Source organism: Hyaena hyaena, unplaced genomic scaffold, assembly GCF_003009895.1.
Source record: "Hyaena hyaena isolate Hyena2069 unplaced genomic scaffold, ASM300989v1 scaffold_94, whole genome shotgun sequence".
NCBI classification, from domain to species: Eukaryota; Metazoa; Chordata; class Mammalia; order Carnivora; family Hyaenidae; genus Hyaena; species Hyaena hyaena.
The window spans coordinates 101221-121508 of NW_024080726.1; the positions used below are offsets into that span (position 1 = coordinate 101221).

Sequence of the window (20288 nt, forward strand, 5' to 3'; positions counted from 1 at the left end):
TTATGAGAGAGAGATTGTGAGTAGGGGAGGGGCAGAGAGAGGGAGACACAGAATCCAAAGCAGCATCCGACTCTTGATTTTGGCTCAGGTCATGATCTTGCAGTTTGTGAGACTGAGACCCATGATGGGCTCTGCACTGACAGCAAGGAGCCTGCTTGTGATTCTCTCTCTCTGCCCCTCCCCCGCTTGCACTCTCACAAAACACATAAACTTAAAAAGAAAAAAAGAAATATTTATTCATTCGAACTGCTGAACCATATCCAGAGAATGAATGTACCCTGGATTATCGATCTGTCCCCTTCTGACAGTGAAGCTATTCCCAGTTTTCCTATGGCTGCAGCCGCTCACCGTCCCTTGGTCCAGAGCACAAGCTCATTCCCAGTGGGAATGTTCCCTTCGGGGGGCTCTTGCCTCCTGACAGCGGACCCCTAACGTCTGTTTCCTGCGAGCAGGCACCAGGTTCAGCCCTGCAGCCCCAGGCCCTTGCTTAGCAGCAGCAGGCACTGAGCCCCTCTGGACAGATGGACACAGGAGGATGGTGGGGTTGTGCACTAGGCCTTGATCTCTTGGTGTCGGCGACAAGCCAGGATAGCCCAGGGAGGCTCAGGCACGTGAGGCCCAGAAATCGCCACTCAGTCCAGTCAGAGTGGAGTGGGACCCTGGCCACGGGGCGCTTGGGGCTTCTGGACACGTGTTGGTCCCGGTCAGCCCTGACACCAAAAGACGGGGGTCTGCCGGGGAGATGTCACCCTTCGCGTACTGACCCAACATCGTCACAGGTTCACAGCAACCCACCAATGCGCCATCACTCGGGAGCTTTCCAAGGGCCAGGCACTGCTTCTCTGTAGCATCACCCTCCGGGCGGCCACTCACCCTTTTCCAGAAGACGCTGAGGTCAGAGACGTTAAGTTGCCCAAAGGCGCACAGCCAGGAAGTGGCAGAGAGGGATTCAAACCGATACCCGAGTCATCTGATTCAGAGACACGGATGCCCGTCTGCCACACCGAAAAGGGCCCTCCTCCGCCCGGGCCTCGGCTAGGCCAAAGCTGGGTGCACAGCAGGCCTGGCTGGTCGTGAGCCCAGGCTTGCTGCTGCCACAGCAGAACGGGCAGCTAAGCCCCGGTTCCCAGGGGATTCAAAGGACACATCTTCTCAGGAATGACAGGTCCGGGACCCAGCCTGGCTGGGAGATTAAACGTGGCTCGAAACACATCCAGCTACAGATTCCCCAAACTTTAATGCCACGGCTCCGGGAAGGGCAGCTGGAGGCTGGGGAGGGTCTTGGGTGCTGCCCACGCCTCCTGCCTCCGGCCCCAAGGTCCCCAAGCACCGAGTTACCAGGCAGTGAGCAGTGTAGGGACCTCACTCCCACGCCGCACCGCTCCCGGGGCTGAGGGCTGAGCACGACCCACAGCTCTAGGAGCTTCTGACGGTGGGATGAACAAACTGTGGGCCAGGCCTGGCTCAGGCGTGGCTTGGCCTGGGGCTGCACGAGCCGGTGAGGAAAGAGACCGCGGTTCCCAGCCTTGGGGAGAGGAGGCCTCAGGGAGTCTGGGACGGGTATGCATGGGGCTCCTGGGCACTCAGGGCGCCTGATTCAGGCAACCCCTACGATGAGGAACAGGAGAACACAGTTCGGGGGGAGGGGGGTCAGAAACGTCTCTAGAACACCATCCAAGGCACAAGGAAGGTGGTGCAGGCCGAGCCGCCTCCGCAGTCTGTTACACTGGGCCCCCCCAGGCTTTAGTACCCTTGCGGGCCGTGACCCCTGCCCTCCAAGCCTCCAAAAGGGTCTGCGGGCGCCTCTGGTGAGTCAATCGTCTGGTAGTCGCTGCGCTCCTGTGATGGTCCAAGGAAACCTAGGGGTGGGGGGACATGGAGGGGGGCGATGAAGGGTGAGGACTTGAGACATTCTACTGAGTCCAAACCAAGACGCACCCACACCCACCAGGAAGGGTGATGGTGGCAGCACTGCCCCCCAAGCTTTCAGCACGTGTGCAGCCAATCCTCCCATAACCCCACACAGCAGGCATTTTGTTGCCTCCATTTTACAGATGGGGCAACTGGGGGTCAGAGGGATGAGGTGACGTGCCCACAAGCAGGGAGCTTGAAGCTGGGGACACTGAGAGTCAAGCCAAGGCAGCATGAGCCCAAAGCCACCACTCTGGGCCACTGCGCTCTGCCCTTTCCCGAGCAGTGCGCGCTTAGCAACCTGAGCAGAGGGTGCCCGGCCCTGGGCCCACAGGCTCCTCTCCGAGGCACAGCGGACACCGTGTTACTGTATCCAGAGGCCCAGGGCTGGCAGAGCCGTAGAGCCCAGAGCGCTGGGCTGGGGGTGCTGGTAGGTGACAGGGCTCTAGGTGCCCATGGCCTCACTCCCATCCCTGCCCTGCACATTTGTCCCCTGATCCGGAGCAAATCCCGAGGATGGTGGGCGTGCCAGCTCCCTCTTCTGTCCAATGGAAGGAATGTTATTGGCTTCCCCCAACCCTCTCCCAACCCTCCCCCCCCCGCAGTGCTAAGGTCAGCCAGGGGGAGGCCAAAGGCCCCTGGGCGGGTCAGGGGTCCCTCTGGGCCTTTCTTCTTAGGAGAAAACAGTACAAGATCACCCCTCACCCTCTCCCCACCTGTCTGAGAGAGAGAAAGGAGATGAGATGCTGGAGAGAACAGGAAAATGGCCCGGCCACTGTGAGAAGGGGTACAGCTCAAAGACGGTGTTGCAGGGGCAGCGGTGGCCCAGGCGGGGGTGACAGCCATGTCGGCAGGGACAGCACCCATGGCTCAGCCGAGGCTCCCACGGCCCACGCCATCAGTGCCTTCTCCCTTGGCCACCCACACCCCACACGGGAGGAGGGGGGGCTCTAGGGGTGGGGCTGGGTAGCTGCCACCGCCCAGAGCTGCCTCGGAACGGGGGCGCACCCAGCTGCATCTGTGCTGGGGCTAAGAGGGGGGTCTGGTCGCCGCCCCCACTCTGCCCGCAGCCGGACGCCGGGGAAAGCTCCCAGCAGGCTGGGATGGGAGCACTGGGCTCCTGCAGCGGAAATCGGAGCTCGTATACCTTCTAGCCTGGGGGTCGGTGTCCACGCCACACCCCTCCCTGCACCTCAAGCCTTTGGCCCCAGGGCCAGGTCGGCTCCCGCGGGCAGGGGCTGTGGGTCAGGCTAGGCAGGGTCCAAGGACACGGGACGGCCCTGCTGGCACCTGGGCCGGGCAGGTGACGGTGAGGGAGCAGGCCGCAGGCAGTGGCCTCACCAATATGGAGCAGGAGCTCACCCCCGCGCTGCCGGTACATGTGGTAGACGAAGCAGCAGGACAGCGGCTTGAGGAGCAGGCTGAGGATGGCCATGCCGGCACCGAAGCGCTCCGTGTCCGAGAAGCCAGTCCGCTGGTAGAAGATGCTGATGTGGACGATGTCCAGGAAGATGGTGGCCACCAAGCCACCCAGAAACTGCAAGACAGGTCAGGCGCAGGGCCCGTGGTGACCACGTGCCACCAGGGTTTATGAGAACACTGACACCATATCATGCCCTTATGTCCCCCCCCCCCCCCACCATACACCAGCCCAGAGCTCTGTCTGTGCCCTTCTGTGTCCTTAGGCTTTGCTAGAAAACACTTCAGCAAGCAGGCAGACCCTGTGGATGAGATGCCTGACCGAGGACTGCAGCACCGGGCGTGGGGACATGGGGACCCAGTCTGGACCTAGCTGTGGCTCCACCAGAGCCCCAACCCCCACCTGTTACCCTTGAGGCCATGATGGGGCACAAGGCTTGGCTCCAGACCTCCGAGACGGAAGGAGTTCACCCAATCTGTCCCAGGTGCCAGAGCGCTCACCGCCCCTTGGGGCGTCGTGGGTGTCCGGAAGCTCCCCATGACAGAGTTCAGCAGGGCTGTGTCCACTCTGACCTCACGAAGTAGAAGAGCTCCCCTCTGCATGGGTCTCCCAGCCACAGCCCCAGGGGGACCCTACCCGTGCCTGTCTCAGGGAAAGCAGTGAGCAGACTCGGGGCTCTCTGGGCCAGGCAGACCGACATAGGCCAGGCTAGTGAAGACACACGCGGGCTGGTAGCCTGGGCGGGCTTATTCACAAAACTTTAGAAAATGGAGGGGGCACCTGGGTGGCTCAGTCGGTTAAGCATCTGACCAGCTCAGGTCATGAGCTCGCGGTCTGGGAGATCGAGCCCTGAGTTAGGCTCTGTGCTGACAGCTCAGAGCCTGGAGCCTGTTTCAGATTCTGTATCTCCCTCTCTCTGCCCCTCTCCAGCTCATGCTGTCTCTCTTGCTCTCAAAAATAAATAAAACTTAAAAATAAGTTAAAAAAAGAAAAGAAAATGGAAAATGAGGGCACAAGGAAGAAAGAGCCAGGACCACCCTGAAGCCCCACCCCATAACCAGTCTTCTCCTCGATGCTTCCCCCTCCCCCCCCCCCACCTTACCAGACTTATGGCATCGATGGAGTCCCGCTGAGCAACGGCCCACACGCCCAAGGCCAGGATGGTGAAGTTGGCCCAGGGATAGGGGCCCCCGAATGCTATGCAGCCCCTGCGGGAAGAAGCACCGGAGTCACATGAGGTGACTGCCCCGTAGGTGCCCGCCCCTTCCCGCTCCCAGGCCTCAGGGCCCTCTGATGAGAGGCTACTGTCTCCCAGGCCACAGGGCCTCCCCAGCTGTGCACAAACAAATCCCCTTGGCTTTACATCCTGAACGGATCCTGAATCCGGCCACGTCCCTCCAACTCCAAAACACCACCCTCTCCTGCCGGGATTTATCTCTGTGGCCTCTGCCCACTGTTCTTTTAATTCCATTCCTGCCCTTCCAGGGGTAACGATGTTGCTCTTCTGCTAAGAATTCTCCAACAGTTTCACGCCCCACTTGCAGTAAAATACAGACTCTTCCCACGGCCAAAGGAGGCCTGTGGGATCCAGCCCATGACAGACTCCCTTACAGCCAAGCCAGTGCTGTGCCCTCTACCCTGAAATTGGCCCTGTTGTGTTACTTTAGTCTCAGCCCAATCATTACCTCTGAATTCTTTCCCCGACCGCCTAATTTTAATACCACGTTGTCACTTTCTAACGCAATGCCTGCCCTATCTTATGTTCTGGGCTTTTGTTATCAACTACCAACGAATGTGTTCACTTGATGAAACTATGTTAGGATTAGTCCCTGCTAGTGACTGGCATAGTTCTAGATGCTTTAAATGAACTCATTTATGTGCATTCATGTTCACAATTCTAGAAAGGAAGCACAAATCATTATCCTCATTTTAAAGATGAGGGAAGTGAGGCACAGAGAGAGCAAGTTACGTGCCCAAGGCCACACAGCTTCTAAGTGGTGGAGCCAGGATTTGAACTCAGACAGCGTGGCCCCAGAGGCCGTGCTCTTACCAGCCGGATTCACCTGGCTTCGGCTGCCCCAGCACACAGTGGGGTGCTTCATAAACGTCAACGACACCCAGGTGTACCATACAGCAAACACGTGCAAACCAGCTAAGTGTAGAGTGTGGCTAGGCTTGACAGTCTTTGAATAGATGACCCGATTTTTTGATTTTAAGAAGCTAGGGCTGGGGCCCCTGCCCAGACCGACCAACTCCGAATCTTAGGGAGTGGGACTGAGAAAGCTGTATTTTGACCTTGCTTTCCAAAGTCTTTAACCATGACTTTCACTGTTTGCATTATTCACCACCATTTACGCGGGCAGTGTACCTTGAAGTCTGCAAACTATACACAGACACTCAACCGTTTCCAGCCCTGGTTTGGCAGAGAACAACACCCCCCCCCCCCCCAGCTCAACGGTCTATTTCATCAAACGGTAATAATGGAAATCAACCTTGCAATCCTCAAGCCTCCCTTTGTGGTCCCAGGGAGTGTGGGATGAGCACTGCCACGCCTCTCCCTACAGCTCCTGAGGAGTGTGCCGTCGTATACCCATTTTACAGATGGAAACCAAAGCCCCAAGAGGTGGGCCACTTGCCTAAGGTAAACTGGCTGGACCACGGCTGAGCCAGCACCTGCCCAGGTCCCTCTAAATCCAGAGTCTGCCGTCTCTGGGCAGGAGTATGATAGAAGGGTCCACCCCTAAGCAAGTGACCACCCTGTGTCTCAGCTCATAGAATATCTATCTACTTGCTGAGCCACTGGGCTGACCCACAGGAGGTGCTCAGCCCAGCGGCTGGCCCCTAGATAACCTCAATAAATGTTAGCGGTTATTCTCATTTCTAAAGTCGTGCTTTCACCTTCTGGTGACCTTACCAGGTAAGGAGAGGAGTAAGTAATACTGTCATTTTGCAGGTGAGAAAATGACTCAGGGAATCTAAGTTTCCTCTGGAAACTGCCTGTCCCTCACACTTTCTTGGGACATGGGGAGCTGGCCGAGGACGTTCTGGACAGAAGTGCTATTTGGTTTTGGAACTGGCCAGGAGACACACGGATGAGACCCAGGGGACACACGGACAAGACCCTGGTGATATGTGCACCCAGATCCCAGGAGACGGGGGGACACAGAGCCAGGAGCCCTGTTGGGTCACTCACCAGGTCGTCAGCAGCCAGTGAACCAGGAGGATCATCTGCAGCACAAAACAGGGAAGAGGGAAAGAAAAGATCTATGAATGTGACCGCCATATGGCGGGGGCGGGGGTGTGGGCGTGAGGGGGTTGCTTTTGTGGCCAGAAAACACAGGAAGCCCCTGTCTGGCACCTAAGAGGGCTTCACAAATATCTGTGGATAAAAAACACGAGCAACATGAATGAGCCGGGGTGAAGAAGGAAGAGGGGAGGCCACCCTACTCCCTGGGGGCAGCAGGAATGGGAAAGCACTAGGCGGCAAGGAACGTGCATTTCATCCTAAGCGCACGGAGGGAAGCCACCAAAGGCTTTTCTGCGAGGCAGTTAAAAAAATCCCTCTGGGGGCACCTGGGTGGCTCAGTCAGTTAAGCGTCCGACTTTGGCTCAGGTCACGATCTCGTGGTCCATGAGTTAGAGCCCCACATTGGGCTCTGTGCTGACAGCTCAGAGCCTGGAGCCTGCTTCAGATTCTGTGTGTTCCTCTCTCTGCCCCTCTCCCACTCACACTCTCTCTGTCTCTCAAAAATAAATTAAAAAAAAAAATCCCTCTGTTTTTTTTCTAGATTTCTCCACTATTCCACCCTTCTTATTGCCGCATAGGTCCTTAAAATCACAGCCCCCTTTACTGGAACTGGCATCTACTCCAGGTAACCAAAAGGGCCCTGCTTGGAAAGCAGATGGAGGAGGAGGGAGCAGATGCTTTGGGGAGGCAGGGCGGCTATGAGCTGGAGCTTCCTGGAGCTTCCGAAGGAGGAGGGCTGAGGGGTGAGCAGGGACCCGCAGGGGGCAAAGGGGAGGAGAGAAAGGTGTTCTGAGCCAAAAGGAATAGGGAGGCAGAAGGGGGAGGAGGGAGTGGCACTGAACCTGTGGGGGGGGACAGGAGCCTCAAATCAGCTTCAGTGGGGTCCCAGAAGTGGGTGGGGGACCCTGAAGGAGTCACTTAAGGTCATTGGCAGGGGTCAAACTGGGAGGGGGGATGCCAAGTGCATGGGGAGGGGACAGCAAGGGCAGAAGTGGGGGTGGCCGCCTGCAAGAAAGAACCCTGGCTGGGGAGGGAGAAGCCCTTCGAGAAGAGCTACCATTTACCGTGCACGTACTCTGTGCCAAAAGCCTTACACGACCTTCTTGGGGCCTCACAACAGCCTCTGGAACAGACACTAAGTTCATTCCCATTTTGGGGTGCCTGGCTAGCTTCGCTGGGGAAACAGACGACTCTTGGTCTCGGGGTCATGAATTCAAGCCCTATACTGGGTGTAGAGATTCCTTAAAAAAATCAAATCTTTTGGGGCGCCTGGGTGGCTCAGTCCATTAAGCATCCGACTTCGGCTCAGGTCATGATCTCGCGGTTCATGAGTTCGAGCCCCACATCGGGCTCTGTGCTGACAGCTCAGAGCCTGGAGCCTGCTTCGGGTTCTGTGTCTCCCTCTCTCTCTGCCCCTCCCCTGCTTCTACTATGTGTCTCTCTCCCTCTCAAAAATAAATAAACATTAAAAAAATAACTTAAAAAATAAATAAAATCTTTTTTTAAAAAAGATCATTCCCATTTCACAGATGGGAAAAACTAGGCTTCGAGGAAAATTAAGTCATCTGGATTCCATAGATGGCAAGAGGTAAAACTAGAGTTCAATTTTAAGTCTGCCTCTGGCGTGCCCAACTTTGCAGCGGGGACCCGGGCATTCAGTGGAGAGGAGGCATTTGAACTTTCGACAAACGTGGACACTTTCTGCACATGGTAGAGGTGAAATCCGGAGCAGATGGCTGGGATGTTCTGCCTTCACCCCTAGCGCCCAGCATGAGTGAACGAAAAAAGCTCTGGCGCCACAGCCTAGAGCAGCTCAACAGACTCGGAGAACAGTTCTGTAAGGACCAATGCTCCTGGCTTCGTGGCGGTGCCAAGACTCTGAGAAGGCCAAGTCCATACACTATGGAAGGCTGGTGCTAGAAGGAATCTTTGCAAGGTGCCTGATCTGACTCTTGGTCTCAGGGTCGTGAGTTCGAGCCCCACACTGGGCGTATAAATTACTTAAATAAAAACTTAAGAAAAAAAAGGAATCTTCGCAATCAGCTACCTTTGTTTACTACTGAGCGCTTCCTACATGTTGGACCCCATACTAAGTACTTTCTGTACATGAATGTACTTGATCCTTACAGTCTGCAGAGGTGCCATTTATAAGTGAGAAAACTGAGGCTCAAAGGTAAGTCAGTGGCAGAGCCACTCAGTGGATTCAAACCTGATCATTAGCCCCATGTCACCTGACTGCCAGGGCCTGGGCGGAATGTGCTCTTCCCTTTACAAAGATGGGGAAACTGAGGCAGAGAAGTCTTAGTCTGCCATGGGTTTTTCTTTCTTTCTTTTTTTTTTTAATAATGTTTATTTTTGAGAGACAGAGAAACAGATTGTGAACACAGGAGGAGCAGAGAGAGACGGAGACACAGAATCCAAAGCAGGCTCCAGGCTCTGAGCTGTCAGCACAGCGGGTACGCAGGGCTCAAACTCACAGGCTGTGAGATCATGACCTGAGTTGAAGTCAACGCTTAAGACTGAGCCCCTCAAGACGCCCTCTCCTTTTTCTTTTTATGTTTATTTATTTTGAGAGGGGGAGGGGCAGAGAGAGAGAACCCCAAGCAGCGTCTGTGCTGTCAGTGCAGAGCCTGACGCGGGGCATAAAGTAGGGAACTGTGAGAAAACGGGGGATCTCACGAACCACGAAGTCATGACCTGAGCTGAAATCAAGAGTCAGATGCTTAACCAACTAAGCCACCCCGGCACCCCCACCATAGGCTTTTCCCCAGATGCTTAGGAGATGTGGTTTAATGGCACCAAGTTTCTCAGACGTTTATACTTGAACCCGACATCCCCGGTACTTGCTAGGCACCCACTCTGAGCGCTCAATGGTGAGCAGAGCCAGCTGTGGAGCTGTGCTGCCCCTGACCCCTCCAGAACTTTTATGTGGTGGGAGACACTTGCTGCTCAGATCATCACCTCCAGTGAAACCCTCTTCCTGAAGGCGAGTGACAGCAAAGGAAAAGGAGCCTCACTCTATAAGGGGTAGGATAGGGCCGTGGGCTGCTTAGGAGGCTTCTCTGAGGGACTGGCTTTTAAGCAGGTGATTAACTAGGGGCAGAGAACAAAGAAGAACCTTTCTTTTTTTTTTTTTTAAATTTTTTTAATGTTTTTTTTATTTATTTCTAGGAGAGAGAGAGAGAGAGAGACAGCGTGAGCAGGTGAGGGTCAGAGAGAGAGGGAGTCACAGACTGAAACAGGCTCCAGGCTCTGAGCTGGCAGTCAGCACAGAGCCCGACGCGGGCCTCGAACCCACGAACCGCGAAATCATGACCTAAGCGAAAGTCGGACGCTTAACCGACTAAGCCATCCAGGCGCCCCAAAGAAGAACCTTTCAAGCAGAAGGGATAGCGCCTGCAATGGCTCTGTGGCACAAGGGAGCGTGGAACATTCTGGAAACCGAAAAGAAGCCAATGCAGCTAGACAGAAGAGGAGAGCGGAGGATGGACAGGAAGCTGCAGGGGATGGGTGGGGGCAGGGCTGGGCCTGGGAGGTGTGGGAAAGAAGTCTGAGCTTTATCTCAAGAGCCAACCACCACCACCCGGTCTGTCTTTACAGGAAACCCTACCCACAAGAGGGAGAAGTCCTGCCTCAAAGGCCACAGCACGTGACCAGCTGCCAGGGTCCCGGTGTCCGGCTTTGAGACTAAGAGAAGACACTGAGAAAGAGAGCACAGGGGAGGCGGCTCACATCCCCACCTTCCTCCTGAAAATCAACACCCGAGCCTTCCTCACCCTTGGCTTCTATTTCAGAAACCGTCTTAATTTCCAAGCGCTCTGGCCCCGCTGTCCAGAGCATTCACACAACAGGTCTTGAACCCCTGGCCCGGCAGAGCTCTGCCGGATTAAGGCAAGATGAGAGACAGACACCCAGGGTGCCAGTTGATCCGCAGGCAAACCAGTGGGGAAATCGCTCTGTGTCACCTGTGAGATACAGATTTTTCCTGGAGCCGGAAAGACCTGTAATATGCAGTGAGCGGCTGCCTAACGTCCAAAGCTGTGCCATCTGTTTGGGGAAGAAAAGCGTGCAACCTGGAAATATTGAGGATCCTTAAAGACGTACCATGTCCCCATCGTGTGGTCCCCACCATGTGACATCACTTTTGTTTTATAAATATTTGAGAAATTTAGCACCTTTTGACCATGTCTCTTAGGCCCTTGGGAAAAGGAACCCACAGAAAACTAGCCTCAGTTTCCCCATCCTTGTAATGCGAGGGCACACCCACCCAGGCCTAGAGCCCAGGAGAGCTCCAACCAGAAACCGAGCCAAATGGGCCCTGCCCTTCGACACAGGAGGGAAGGGTGACTCATCTCAGCACAAAGAACTGTCTGCCGGCTGTTGGGGGAGGTTTCTGGTAACGAAGGGGACACCAGGGACTCTCAGGTATTGCCTGAGAGACTGGGGGACTCGGGGATTCGGCAAGAGGAGAGAGAGACCTGAGCTCCTGGATTTTTCTTTTTTACTTAAAATATTTTTAATGTTTATTATTTTTGAGAGAGACAGACAGACAGAGAGCAAGTTTGGGAGGGGCACAGAGAGAGAGGGAGACACAGAATCCTGTGCAGGATCCAGGCTCTGAGCTGTCAGCACAGAGCCCGATGCGGGGCTCGAACTCACAAACCACGAGATCATGACCTAAAGTTGGATGCTTAACCAACTGAGCCACCCAGGCGCCCCATTCTCCTGGACTTTTCACAGTGTTCGGCACAGAGGGGCTGCCTGGCTCTTCCCCAGACGGCATCCAATGTGTCAGAAGACTGGGGAGGGGAGGGCCAGTGCACGGCAGCCAGGGGCCCGAGGATGCTGGACTGGAGACCTGGGTTCTGATCCAGGGGCCATGTCCCTTTGTGTCTGTGCCCCAGGGTCCTTCTCTATGAAATGGAGGCAATACCTATGTCCCCATATGTCCCAACGGGGTGCCTCAACTACACAGAGACAGGATCCGTTACTGTACGTCTCCACAACCGTGCGTAAGTACCCCCACGAACAGGCATCTCGTTAACAGCATTAATAACACAATTCCTGTCATTGACGAGAACCTGCCTGCCACGTGTCTACACCGCCCTGAACACTTGGCCCACGTCATCCTTGCAACTGGATGGGGGAGCACATTAATGCTTTTACTTATGAAGAAACTGAGGCAGTGAGAGATTAGGTCCTAGGCCCAAACCATAACACTTATAAACAAGAGAGCTCAGATGCAACTCTGAATCAGTCTGTCCGGTCTGAGTTTTTCTGCTACTAAAAATGTAATGCGTCACCAACTCCTAGACCACTGGATTCTCCTCTTATCACCCTGGAAGCAGGTTTATTTTTATCTTCTTTTTACAGTGAGGAAACTGATACTCAGAGAGGTTGAGAAACCTGCTCATGGTCACACAGCTAGTAAGTAGTAAAGTCTAGGCTACACTGTCGGGATCTGGAAGAGCAAGGGAAAGGTGGATGGAAATGAGGTTTAAGCAGAAGGGAAAGCTAAGGGGAACATGACTTAGACCCCTTGTTTGCCACTAGAGGGCCTGTGGGGAATGGGGTTGGGGAGGGGGAGATTCCTAGACAGGTGGTATAGACAGACCTGTCTATAAGGTCAACCTAGTTCTATTAGTCCTGTGTAAACATTCGGCAGCCCGTTACATGAGGTCGTAAGACACCCCCCCGTCCCCCCCGCCCCAAAGCGGCTGAGACTGAGGGACCTGGGTCACGAACGCCACAGCGGGGACTCAGAATCAGACAGTGGCTAACTGCCTGGGCAATGAAGCCAAGTATGTGGATCTGATCCTGGCTCCACGATGCAGAAGCTGTGTGACCTCGGGCAAGTCACCTGATCTCTCGGATCTGCTGTTTGCTCATCTGTAAAGTAGAGACAATAATGCCTGGGTCACAGAGTTGTCACATGGATCTAGTGGCACAGGGAGGTAGAGAGGTACGTGACACAACACAGTGTCTGCCGGACAGTCAGCCCTCAGGACCCAGCCAGTCTCATTCCTACCATCAGGAAGTCAGCTTCTTAAGATTTAACCCTAATGCTGCTACTCCTTGGAGGCTCCTCCCAAAGTCTTTACTCACACGCCCTCAGGAACCCAAGTCCACTCTGTTCTAAGCTTGTCACAATGGCATTTCTGCAGCTCAGGGCTTGCCTCGCGGATGGGGCTCAGTTAGAGGCTGCCCTTGGTGTAAAGGGCCTGGGGCAGTTGTTTCTTTCACCTGTCACCACTGACCACTCTGGCTGGGCTGGGCACAAGCAGGCATCCAACCAGTTGCCAAGGAATGTATGAAATGAGGGAGTGCAGGGCCACAGGGGTGCATTTTCCCAGCTCCCCTGGGGTCCTGATCTCAGAACATCCCACCTAGATGCCTCCAGGCAAGAAGCCAACAGCCGCTCTCCATGGGGTGGCCAGATTTAACAGGAACACCCAGTGAATTCTTTTTTTTTTTTTAATTTTTTATTTCTAGGAGAGAGAGAGAGAGACAGCGTGAGCAGGGGAGGGTCAGAGAGAGAGGGAGTCACAGACTGAAACAGGCTCCAGGCTCCGAGCTGGCAGTCAGCACAGAGCCCGACGCGGGGCTCGAACCCACGAACCGTGAGATCACGACCTAAGCGAAAGTCGGACGCTCAACTGACTAAGCCACCCAGGCGCCCCCACCCAGTGAATTCTGAAGTTTGGTTAATAAACAGTGTGTTAGCATGTCCCAAACACTGCCTAACCCTTATGCTAAAAAATCACTCACTGTTGATCTGAAATTCAAATTCAACTGGATGTCCTGTATGTTACCTGGCAAACCTGGCCCCTCGGAGCCTCCGAGCACTTACTTAGCGGAGAGCTTTGGAAACGCGGGGTCTGGTTCCCAAGCCAAGGGGAAGGGCCAGCCATTTCGCTCCGGGGCACCAAATGCCAGGACATACCTGTGGGTGCATCTGGCCTGTCAGGCACCTAAAGTTGCTCAAAAACAAAGGAAGCCCCAAAGAGACGAAGCCTTCCCAGCGGATGAAAACCAGCAAGGCAGAAGTCAGCCCTAACCGGCAGCCAGGAAAAAGGACACGGCTTTGAAGTCTGACCCCAGTTGGCTCAAAGCCTGACTCTGCCACGGAATCCCTGTGGGACCTCAGCAGGTTACTTATCTGACCTGAGCTGAAGTTTGTCTGTAAAAAGGTGACAATATCGGCTTTCTCGGGAGGTGGCTGTGATCAAGTAAACAACCAGCCGCTCCAGGAACGAGGAGGGATCCCCGCCATCTCAGTTCCTGCAGCTCTGTCCCTCACCATTATTTCAGGCAAATCTCTCATCAGAGAGAAGGCAGCCGGCAGTGTGGCACTGAGTCACACTGCCGGGGACCCAGGGAATACGGACACCAAGGAACCGCAGCTGCCTTCCTGCAAGCCTCTTAGGCTGGAAGTTTCAGGGAGGGAATCGGGATTAAGGAGAATCAGCCTATGTGAAGTCCTAACACAGGCGTCGTCTAACAATCCACATACGGATTATGCGTTGTCGTGTTCTCTGTGTGTGAGAGTCCTTTAGTGCTGGACACCACGCGTGCTAAGTGCTTTGTCACTGGTGAGTAAAAGGCCATTCCTGGATACAGCCTCAAGGGGGAGGGCACCCAGACCCAAAATGGCAGGTTTGGCCCAAGGCTCGCACCTTCCTGCCCAAAGCGAAAGGTCCCAGCCCCTCTGTCGCAAACTCAGCGCCTGAAAGCAGAGCCCGCCGGCGGTGGGCGGGGAGAAAATGAAGAAGCCGCTGGCATCTTGAGGGGCTGGGGACACGCCACAGGAAATGAAGACACCCCAGAGAGGCTCTCCGCGTTCTCCTAAGTGTACACGGCTGGGGTTTTCTGCCTTTAAGTAACTTCTATTGGAGTTCCTGTTTCTTACGAAATAAGGACGCTGGACTGATCAACTTTGGAGAAAGCACTTGTCTGGGAATTTCGGATTTTCTTAAGCCGATTAAACCAACAAACGGGCAGGACGCTGCTGGGCGTGCAGGTGAAAGGTCTACCCCCCTCTCTGGGAAAGGGCAGGCGTCCAGCCGCCGACACCCCACCCCCACCCCCACCCCGCCCCGCGGGCTCTCGGCTCCCGCCCCCAGCCCGCCCCTCCCACTCTCTCCGGGGGGGATTCTGGGCTCGTAGGGCGAACAGATCCTCAGGCGCCGGGCGGGCGCTCGTGGCTGGAGGCGCCGACTCCGGAAAGGGGAACGGGCGAACCCTTCCCGCCCCTGCAGCCTCCAGCTCCCTCGCGGTCTTCCCTGCCGGCCCTTCCCTGGATCCCTTTCCGGTCTGCGCATCTCCTTCCCGGCTCGGGTCCACACACTCCTGCCTACTACCCCTCTTGCCCCAAGCTCTTGATCCCCGCACCTCTAAAGCCCTTCTAGAAAAAACCCAAACGCCCAACACACTCTGCAGGACCCGCCCCGCCCGCGCCCCGCCCTGCCCGTCGCCACCTTCAAGTTCACAGTTGGCAGCTCCATCCCGACCCAGGCGGAGGGCACCTGCGCCGCGGCCGCGGGGGCTCCTGGGCTCTGAACTCGGGACGCAAACTTGCCTTGCCCCGCCCCGCCCGCTCCGGCCACTCCACCTCCAGCTCTGCTCCGGGCCACGTGAGGCGGGTCACGTGATCCCCCGGTTGCTAGGAGACGGCGTCCGGCGGCTCCAGCCCTCCGGATTTCCAGCTCCGGCCGCCTCCGAGGCAGTTCCCGCAGGCGGTTGGACAGTGCTGGGATTTGGCTCCCGGAGGGCGGAATATCTCGCCTGGTTAGTATCCTAACAGGTGGATCGAGGGGACCATCTGCAGCCGAAGAATTTGGGGGGACGTCCAGGTGCCAACAGCTGGTGTCTCTTCCCTGCCCGCACCTTCTCACCTCCCTGCTTTCCAGCGTCAAAGTGGAGACATTGACAATACCTACCTCACAGGATCCTTGTGAGGTTAAATGAACTCATTCCCATGTTGATAATGAAAAAATTATTCTGACACTTGCTGGAGTGCAAGGAAGACTCTTGCCATAGGGGTATCGCAAGGGGAAGCATCGGGAAGCTCACCTCCCAGGACAGCAAGGCCCGGCGCAGAGGGAGGGGTCGGTGGATGGAAAATGCCAAGGAGAGACACCAAGGGTAGGGAGATTCTTGCTAAACTGACCCAACGGGATTCTTGCTAAAGGCAGGCCAGGACATCAAAGGTGGGGGACAGGGAACTTGATCAGATATGAGGGGGATCAGATATCAAGGGTGGGGAGAGTCTCACTAAATCGACTTCGCAGAATTCTTACTAAACGGGGCTCTGCACTCCCGGCAAGGACAGGCTGGATACAGAAGGCCAGGCCTAGTCTAGAAGAAAGCTCAGAGGAACCTAGCGAAGCTCTGATCCAGGATAGTGCCTTTGTCAAGGTAAAGTCCCCAGCGCAGTGCCTACCACTTAGTAAGTGAGCAATACATATGAGCTGTTGTTATTACTGCTGCAGGTCATTATCACTATACTGGTTGGGGCCTTCTTGAATCAGTATACCAAAACCTTTAGGAAAGTCCAGCTGGAAAACCAGCAGAAAATCTACAAGGCACATCTGTCTCCAGAAGGAAGAAGACTGGAGAAGAAAAAGGTTTTATCTAAACACTGTCTGCCCCCCAACTGTAAATGGAAAGTATTGAGGAAAGGGCCGTCTTACCTGGCACCCCTCTTAGACTGTCCCACCCCAGACAGGGACATTATCCCTCTCCCCACCCCTCACCCATAACCAGAGAAAGTGTTCATTTGGAGAGCACCAGCTTCCATTAGAGTCACCTGGGGTAAGGGTTCCCTTGGGGTGCCTCCGAGTGCTTGTTCTTGTGTTTAGGAGGGAGAAACCTCGTGGGGGGCCGCAAAACCACCTGGGATTAGCGGTGGGGGGCGGGGAGTGGGAGGGTCCTGAGAGCTCATTGAGACACATCCTCTGGGGGGCACCTGGGTGGCTCAGTCTTTAAGTGTCAGACTCTTGTTTTCGGCTCAGGTCATAATCTCAGGTTGGTGGGATCAAGCCCCAGGTGGGACTCCGCACTGCTTAGGATTCTCTCTCCCTCTCTTCCCCCCTCCCCTGCTAACGGGAGTGCACGCACATGCGCGCTCTCTGCAAACAAACAAAAAAAGACACACTCTCTCTGGACCTACAGGGAGACTTCTGCAAGGCTTCAGGGCCCACTGGCCTAATTTCATGCCCTGTTTGGAGACACAGTCTTCCAGCCCAGGGGGCAGAGACGCACAAACCTGCCACCGTGACTGAGAGCTGGTAAATGGCTAAGCTTAGTTTGATTTTTCAGGACTTAGCACACAACAGAACAGGTGTTTGAATCCAGGCTTTGGCACTTACTGTTTGAACTTGGGCAAGTTGCTTTGCCTCTCTGTGCTTTAGGTTTTTTTCATGTGTAAGAGGTAGATAATAATGGTAACTTCCTCAAAGGACTGTTAGTAATTAATACAAAAAAGCATTTAGAATAGTGCCTGGCAGATGGTAAGCGCTAAATCAGGAGTGGCCGCTATTGTCATTAAGTATTAGTTATTGTTAATTATTGTGATCGGATACCCAGAAGAGAGTAATTCCTCAATAAATGGTAATAACACTATATTATTATTTATTAATTTTTTTCCTAAGAAAAAGCCCCCATCCACCTCAGATCCTAGAGATGTTTCATCCAAGCCTGTAGGGGTGTTATGAGACTGAAATCACATTAGAAGGAAAGAATAAAAAACAAACAACTCCTAGGATTAAGGCTAACATTTATTAAGTCCTTATTTTGTGGCAGACCATGTAAAAAGCGCTCACACTGACCCCATGGTATAGGTGCTGTCCTCAGCTTTCTTTACAGTAAGATGATTGAGGTTAAGAGAAGTTAGAAAGATAATCCAAATCACTGGTGGGCATGACACTGGCCTGGGGACTGAGGAGGTCTGGCTCTGGGACCCTGATGTTCAGCCCCTTGTTTCCCCTGCCTCCATGGGGGAGGGGGGAGGGGGGAGGGGAATACAGCCCAGGCTGGGCTGCAAAGGGTGGAGGGAAGCAAGCAGGGGAAGACAGACTGCGGATGAAGCACAAGGCTGGGTCTGTGGAATGTCCTTGTGGCCCACACAGTGACACTGCATTCTTCCCCACCAGCTGGGACGTGGGGGAGGGGGCAGGAGACCCAGCTGGCCGGGGTTGGGGGGGTAGCTCACAGGAACAAAGGAAAGTGACTATTCTCAAAGGAGTCAGAGTTTCTGCCACGACCCAGTCCCGACTCTGGAAGGACAAATGCCCCCCCCGCCCCCCCCCCACAAATCGTATCCCACAAGGCTTTGGGGTCATCGCTTTAGTGAGCACACTTTTGGAATTCAAGTTTAAATTTGTCATGTGCCTCACCAGTCCCGTGTGCCTTAGCCAAGTTTTATCTTTGTCTTGTCAGTACTTTCAGCACAGTGAGAGACTTGCGAAACACAGATTCATTCATTCAGTCAGGAGAGTTATTGAACACCTATTTGGGTAAACATCTAGGACCAGAATGACTGGATCGCATGACGGTTATATTTACCTTTTTAAGAAATTGCCAGGCTGTTTTCCAAGGTGATTGCGGTATCCTATCTTTTCTTCTTCATAGCACTTATCAGTATCTGAAGGTATTGCCCTATCAGTGTACTTGTTTACTGCTTATTACCTGCCTCCCCTCCCCCCCCAACTAGACTGTAAGCCCTAGGAGGGTGTGGCATCCTCAGTGCCTAGCCCCTTGCCTGGTGCACAGTAGGCATTCAGGGAATGGACTGACAAACACCAGCTGAACAAATACGTGTGCACCACCTCCCATCAGACATCTGGTAGACCTGCCGCCCAACTCCCCACTTGTCCTCAGGGTGCAACTCATGGTCAGGCTCTACCCAGGAAGCCACGCGGTCAATGGCACTGGTTATGGGTGATGCAAATGACAGATAAAACAACTAAGGCAGGGGGCGCCTGGGTGGCTCAGTTGGTTGGGCGGCCGACTTTGGCTCAGGTCATGATCTCGCGGTTTGTGGGTTTGAGCCCCACGTCGGGCTCTGTGCTGACAGCTGGCTCGGAGCCTGGAGCCTGTTTCGGATTCTGTGTCTCCCTCTCTGTCTCTCTGACCCTCCCCTGCTCATGCTGTCTCTCTCTCTGTCTCTCAGAAATAAATAAAACATTAAAAAACAAACAAACAAACAAACAACTAAGCCAGGGAAGCAACTGGGACTCCATTTTGGAAAGGCTCACATCTTTAATCCTCATGGGATAGGGTAGAAACTTCTTGGTTAATGGAAGCATTGTTACAGTTTGGATGACTTCACCCAAGTCACAGTTAGCAAAACTTACATGGGAGCCATATAAAAAGAGCATGCGTACCCCCTCGAAGTCTGTCTGTGGGGTCCAAGGATCTGGTCTCAGGTACAAGCCCTTTCCATGATTCTGGAGACGAAGGTGTGCATGTGTACCTGCAGACTCCTAGAAGAATGAGGAACTGATGAAGTGGATAAACCTGAAATAGTGAATAATAATGACTCAGTTTTAATTTTCTTATTAAAACTTTTCTCGAATGTTTATTTTTTTAATTTTTTAATTTTTTAATGTTTATTTATTATTGAAAGACAGAGCATGAGCACGGAAAGGGCAGAGAGAGAGGAAGACACAGAATCCGAAGCAGGGTCCAGGCTCCAAGCTGTCAGCACAGAGCCCGACGCAGAGCTCGAACCCACAAACTATGAGATGATGACCTGAGCTGAATTTTGATGCTTAACCTGACAATTAACTAACTGAGCCAAGACCGGTTTTTCAATAGGCTTTCCTCAAATTCACTTGGGACGGGGAAAAATGAAGTCTCTGGAGAATGTTTTGAGGGGAGATGCTGTTTAATCAGAGGCATTGGAACGTGGGTATCCCGGGAGGTCACCCTCCTTGGGCGCTGTCCAGGTGGCGGAGGGGACCATAGGGGCTCAGCCCTGTGAGATGTAGCCCTTTTCCACGATGTTAAAAGATGAAGCAGAGTCTAGAGTCTCCACTTGTATATTCTGATGGCTTCTCAGAGCCCTGGACACAATGATTGAGGGGACAGACCATGCAGGAAACATCTAAAAAGAAAAAAAGAAATGGGGTACCTGGCTGGCTCAGTGGGTTAAGCCTCGGAGTTCGACTCAGGTCATGATCTCACGGTTTGTGAGTTCGAGCCCCACATCAGGCTCTCCTCTCAGCACAGAGGCTGCCTCAGATCCTCTGTCTCCCTCTCTCTCTGCCACTCCCTTGCTCGTGCTCTCTCTCTCAAAAATAAATAAACATTAAAAAAAAATAGCAAGGCTCTCTCTGCTGTTTTTCTGCTATGTGCCCCTCACTCCTGTTCTACACTTTGCCTCTGAATAAGCCAAAGAAGCGACGTTCCCACTTCTAGGGGGAAACAGACAAGTTAATCATTCTCTGAGTTTTGTCCTGGGCCTCGAATGCCTGAGAACACAGAGGTGCCAGATCCCAAACACCTTCCAGGGCATTTACTCTGAACAAACCTCGGCTGATGCTGGCATCACTCTGCCCTCCCTTCAGTGATTTCTAAAATAGCACCTGCTATTCACCCGTCACTCAACTCTTCTTTGATCGGGCCCCACCCTAGATTCCCAAAGGAGCACGTACTCCAGACTCTTTTCCAGTATAAACCCCCAGTCCCAGAGCAACAATGAGACTC

General features: G+C 54.0%; 1 protein-coding gene and 1 non-coding gene across 3 annotated transcripts; one reads left to right on the forward strand and one right to left on the reverse strand.

Annotated features, from left to right (window-relative positions):
* Window positions 1–211: 211 nt before the first annotated feature.
* Window positions 212–15171, reverse strand: LOC120233634 (angiotensin II receptor associated protein). 2 transcript variants are annotated; one of them, XM_039234983.1, is made up of 5 exons: window positions 15056–15171; window positions 6525–6559; window positions 4434–4539; window positions 3253–3448; window positions 212–1859 (listed from the first exon to the last, which is right to left on the reverse strand). In XM_039234983.1, the coding sequence occupies exons 1-5, from the start codon at window positions 15080–15082 to the stop codon at window positions 1744–1746; spliced, it is 480 nt and encodes a 159-aa protein (XP_039090914.1). In that variant the 5' UTR covers window positions 15083–15171; the 3' UTR covers window positions 212–1743. The 2 variants fall into 2 exon arrangements, with proteins under 2 accessions (XP_039090914.1, XP_039090915.1); XM_039234984.1 differs by having other exon boundaries at window positions 3274–3448; window positions 15056–15170.
* A 4313-nt stretch (window positions 15172–19484) lies between these two features.
* LOC120233667 lies at window positions 19485–19688 on the forward strand. Its single transcript, XR_005528884.1, has one exon. It is a non-coding gene; the product is annotated as a small nucleolar RNA SNORA73 family (small nucleolar RNA).
* Window positions 19689–20288: the final 600 nt, after the last annotated feature.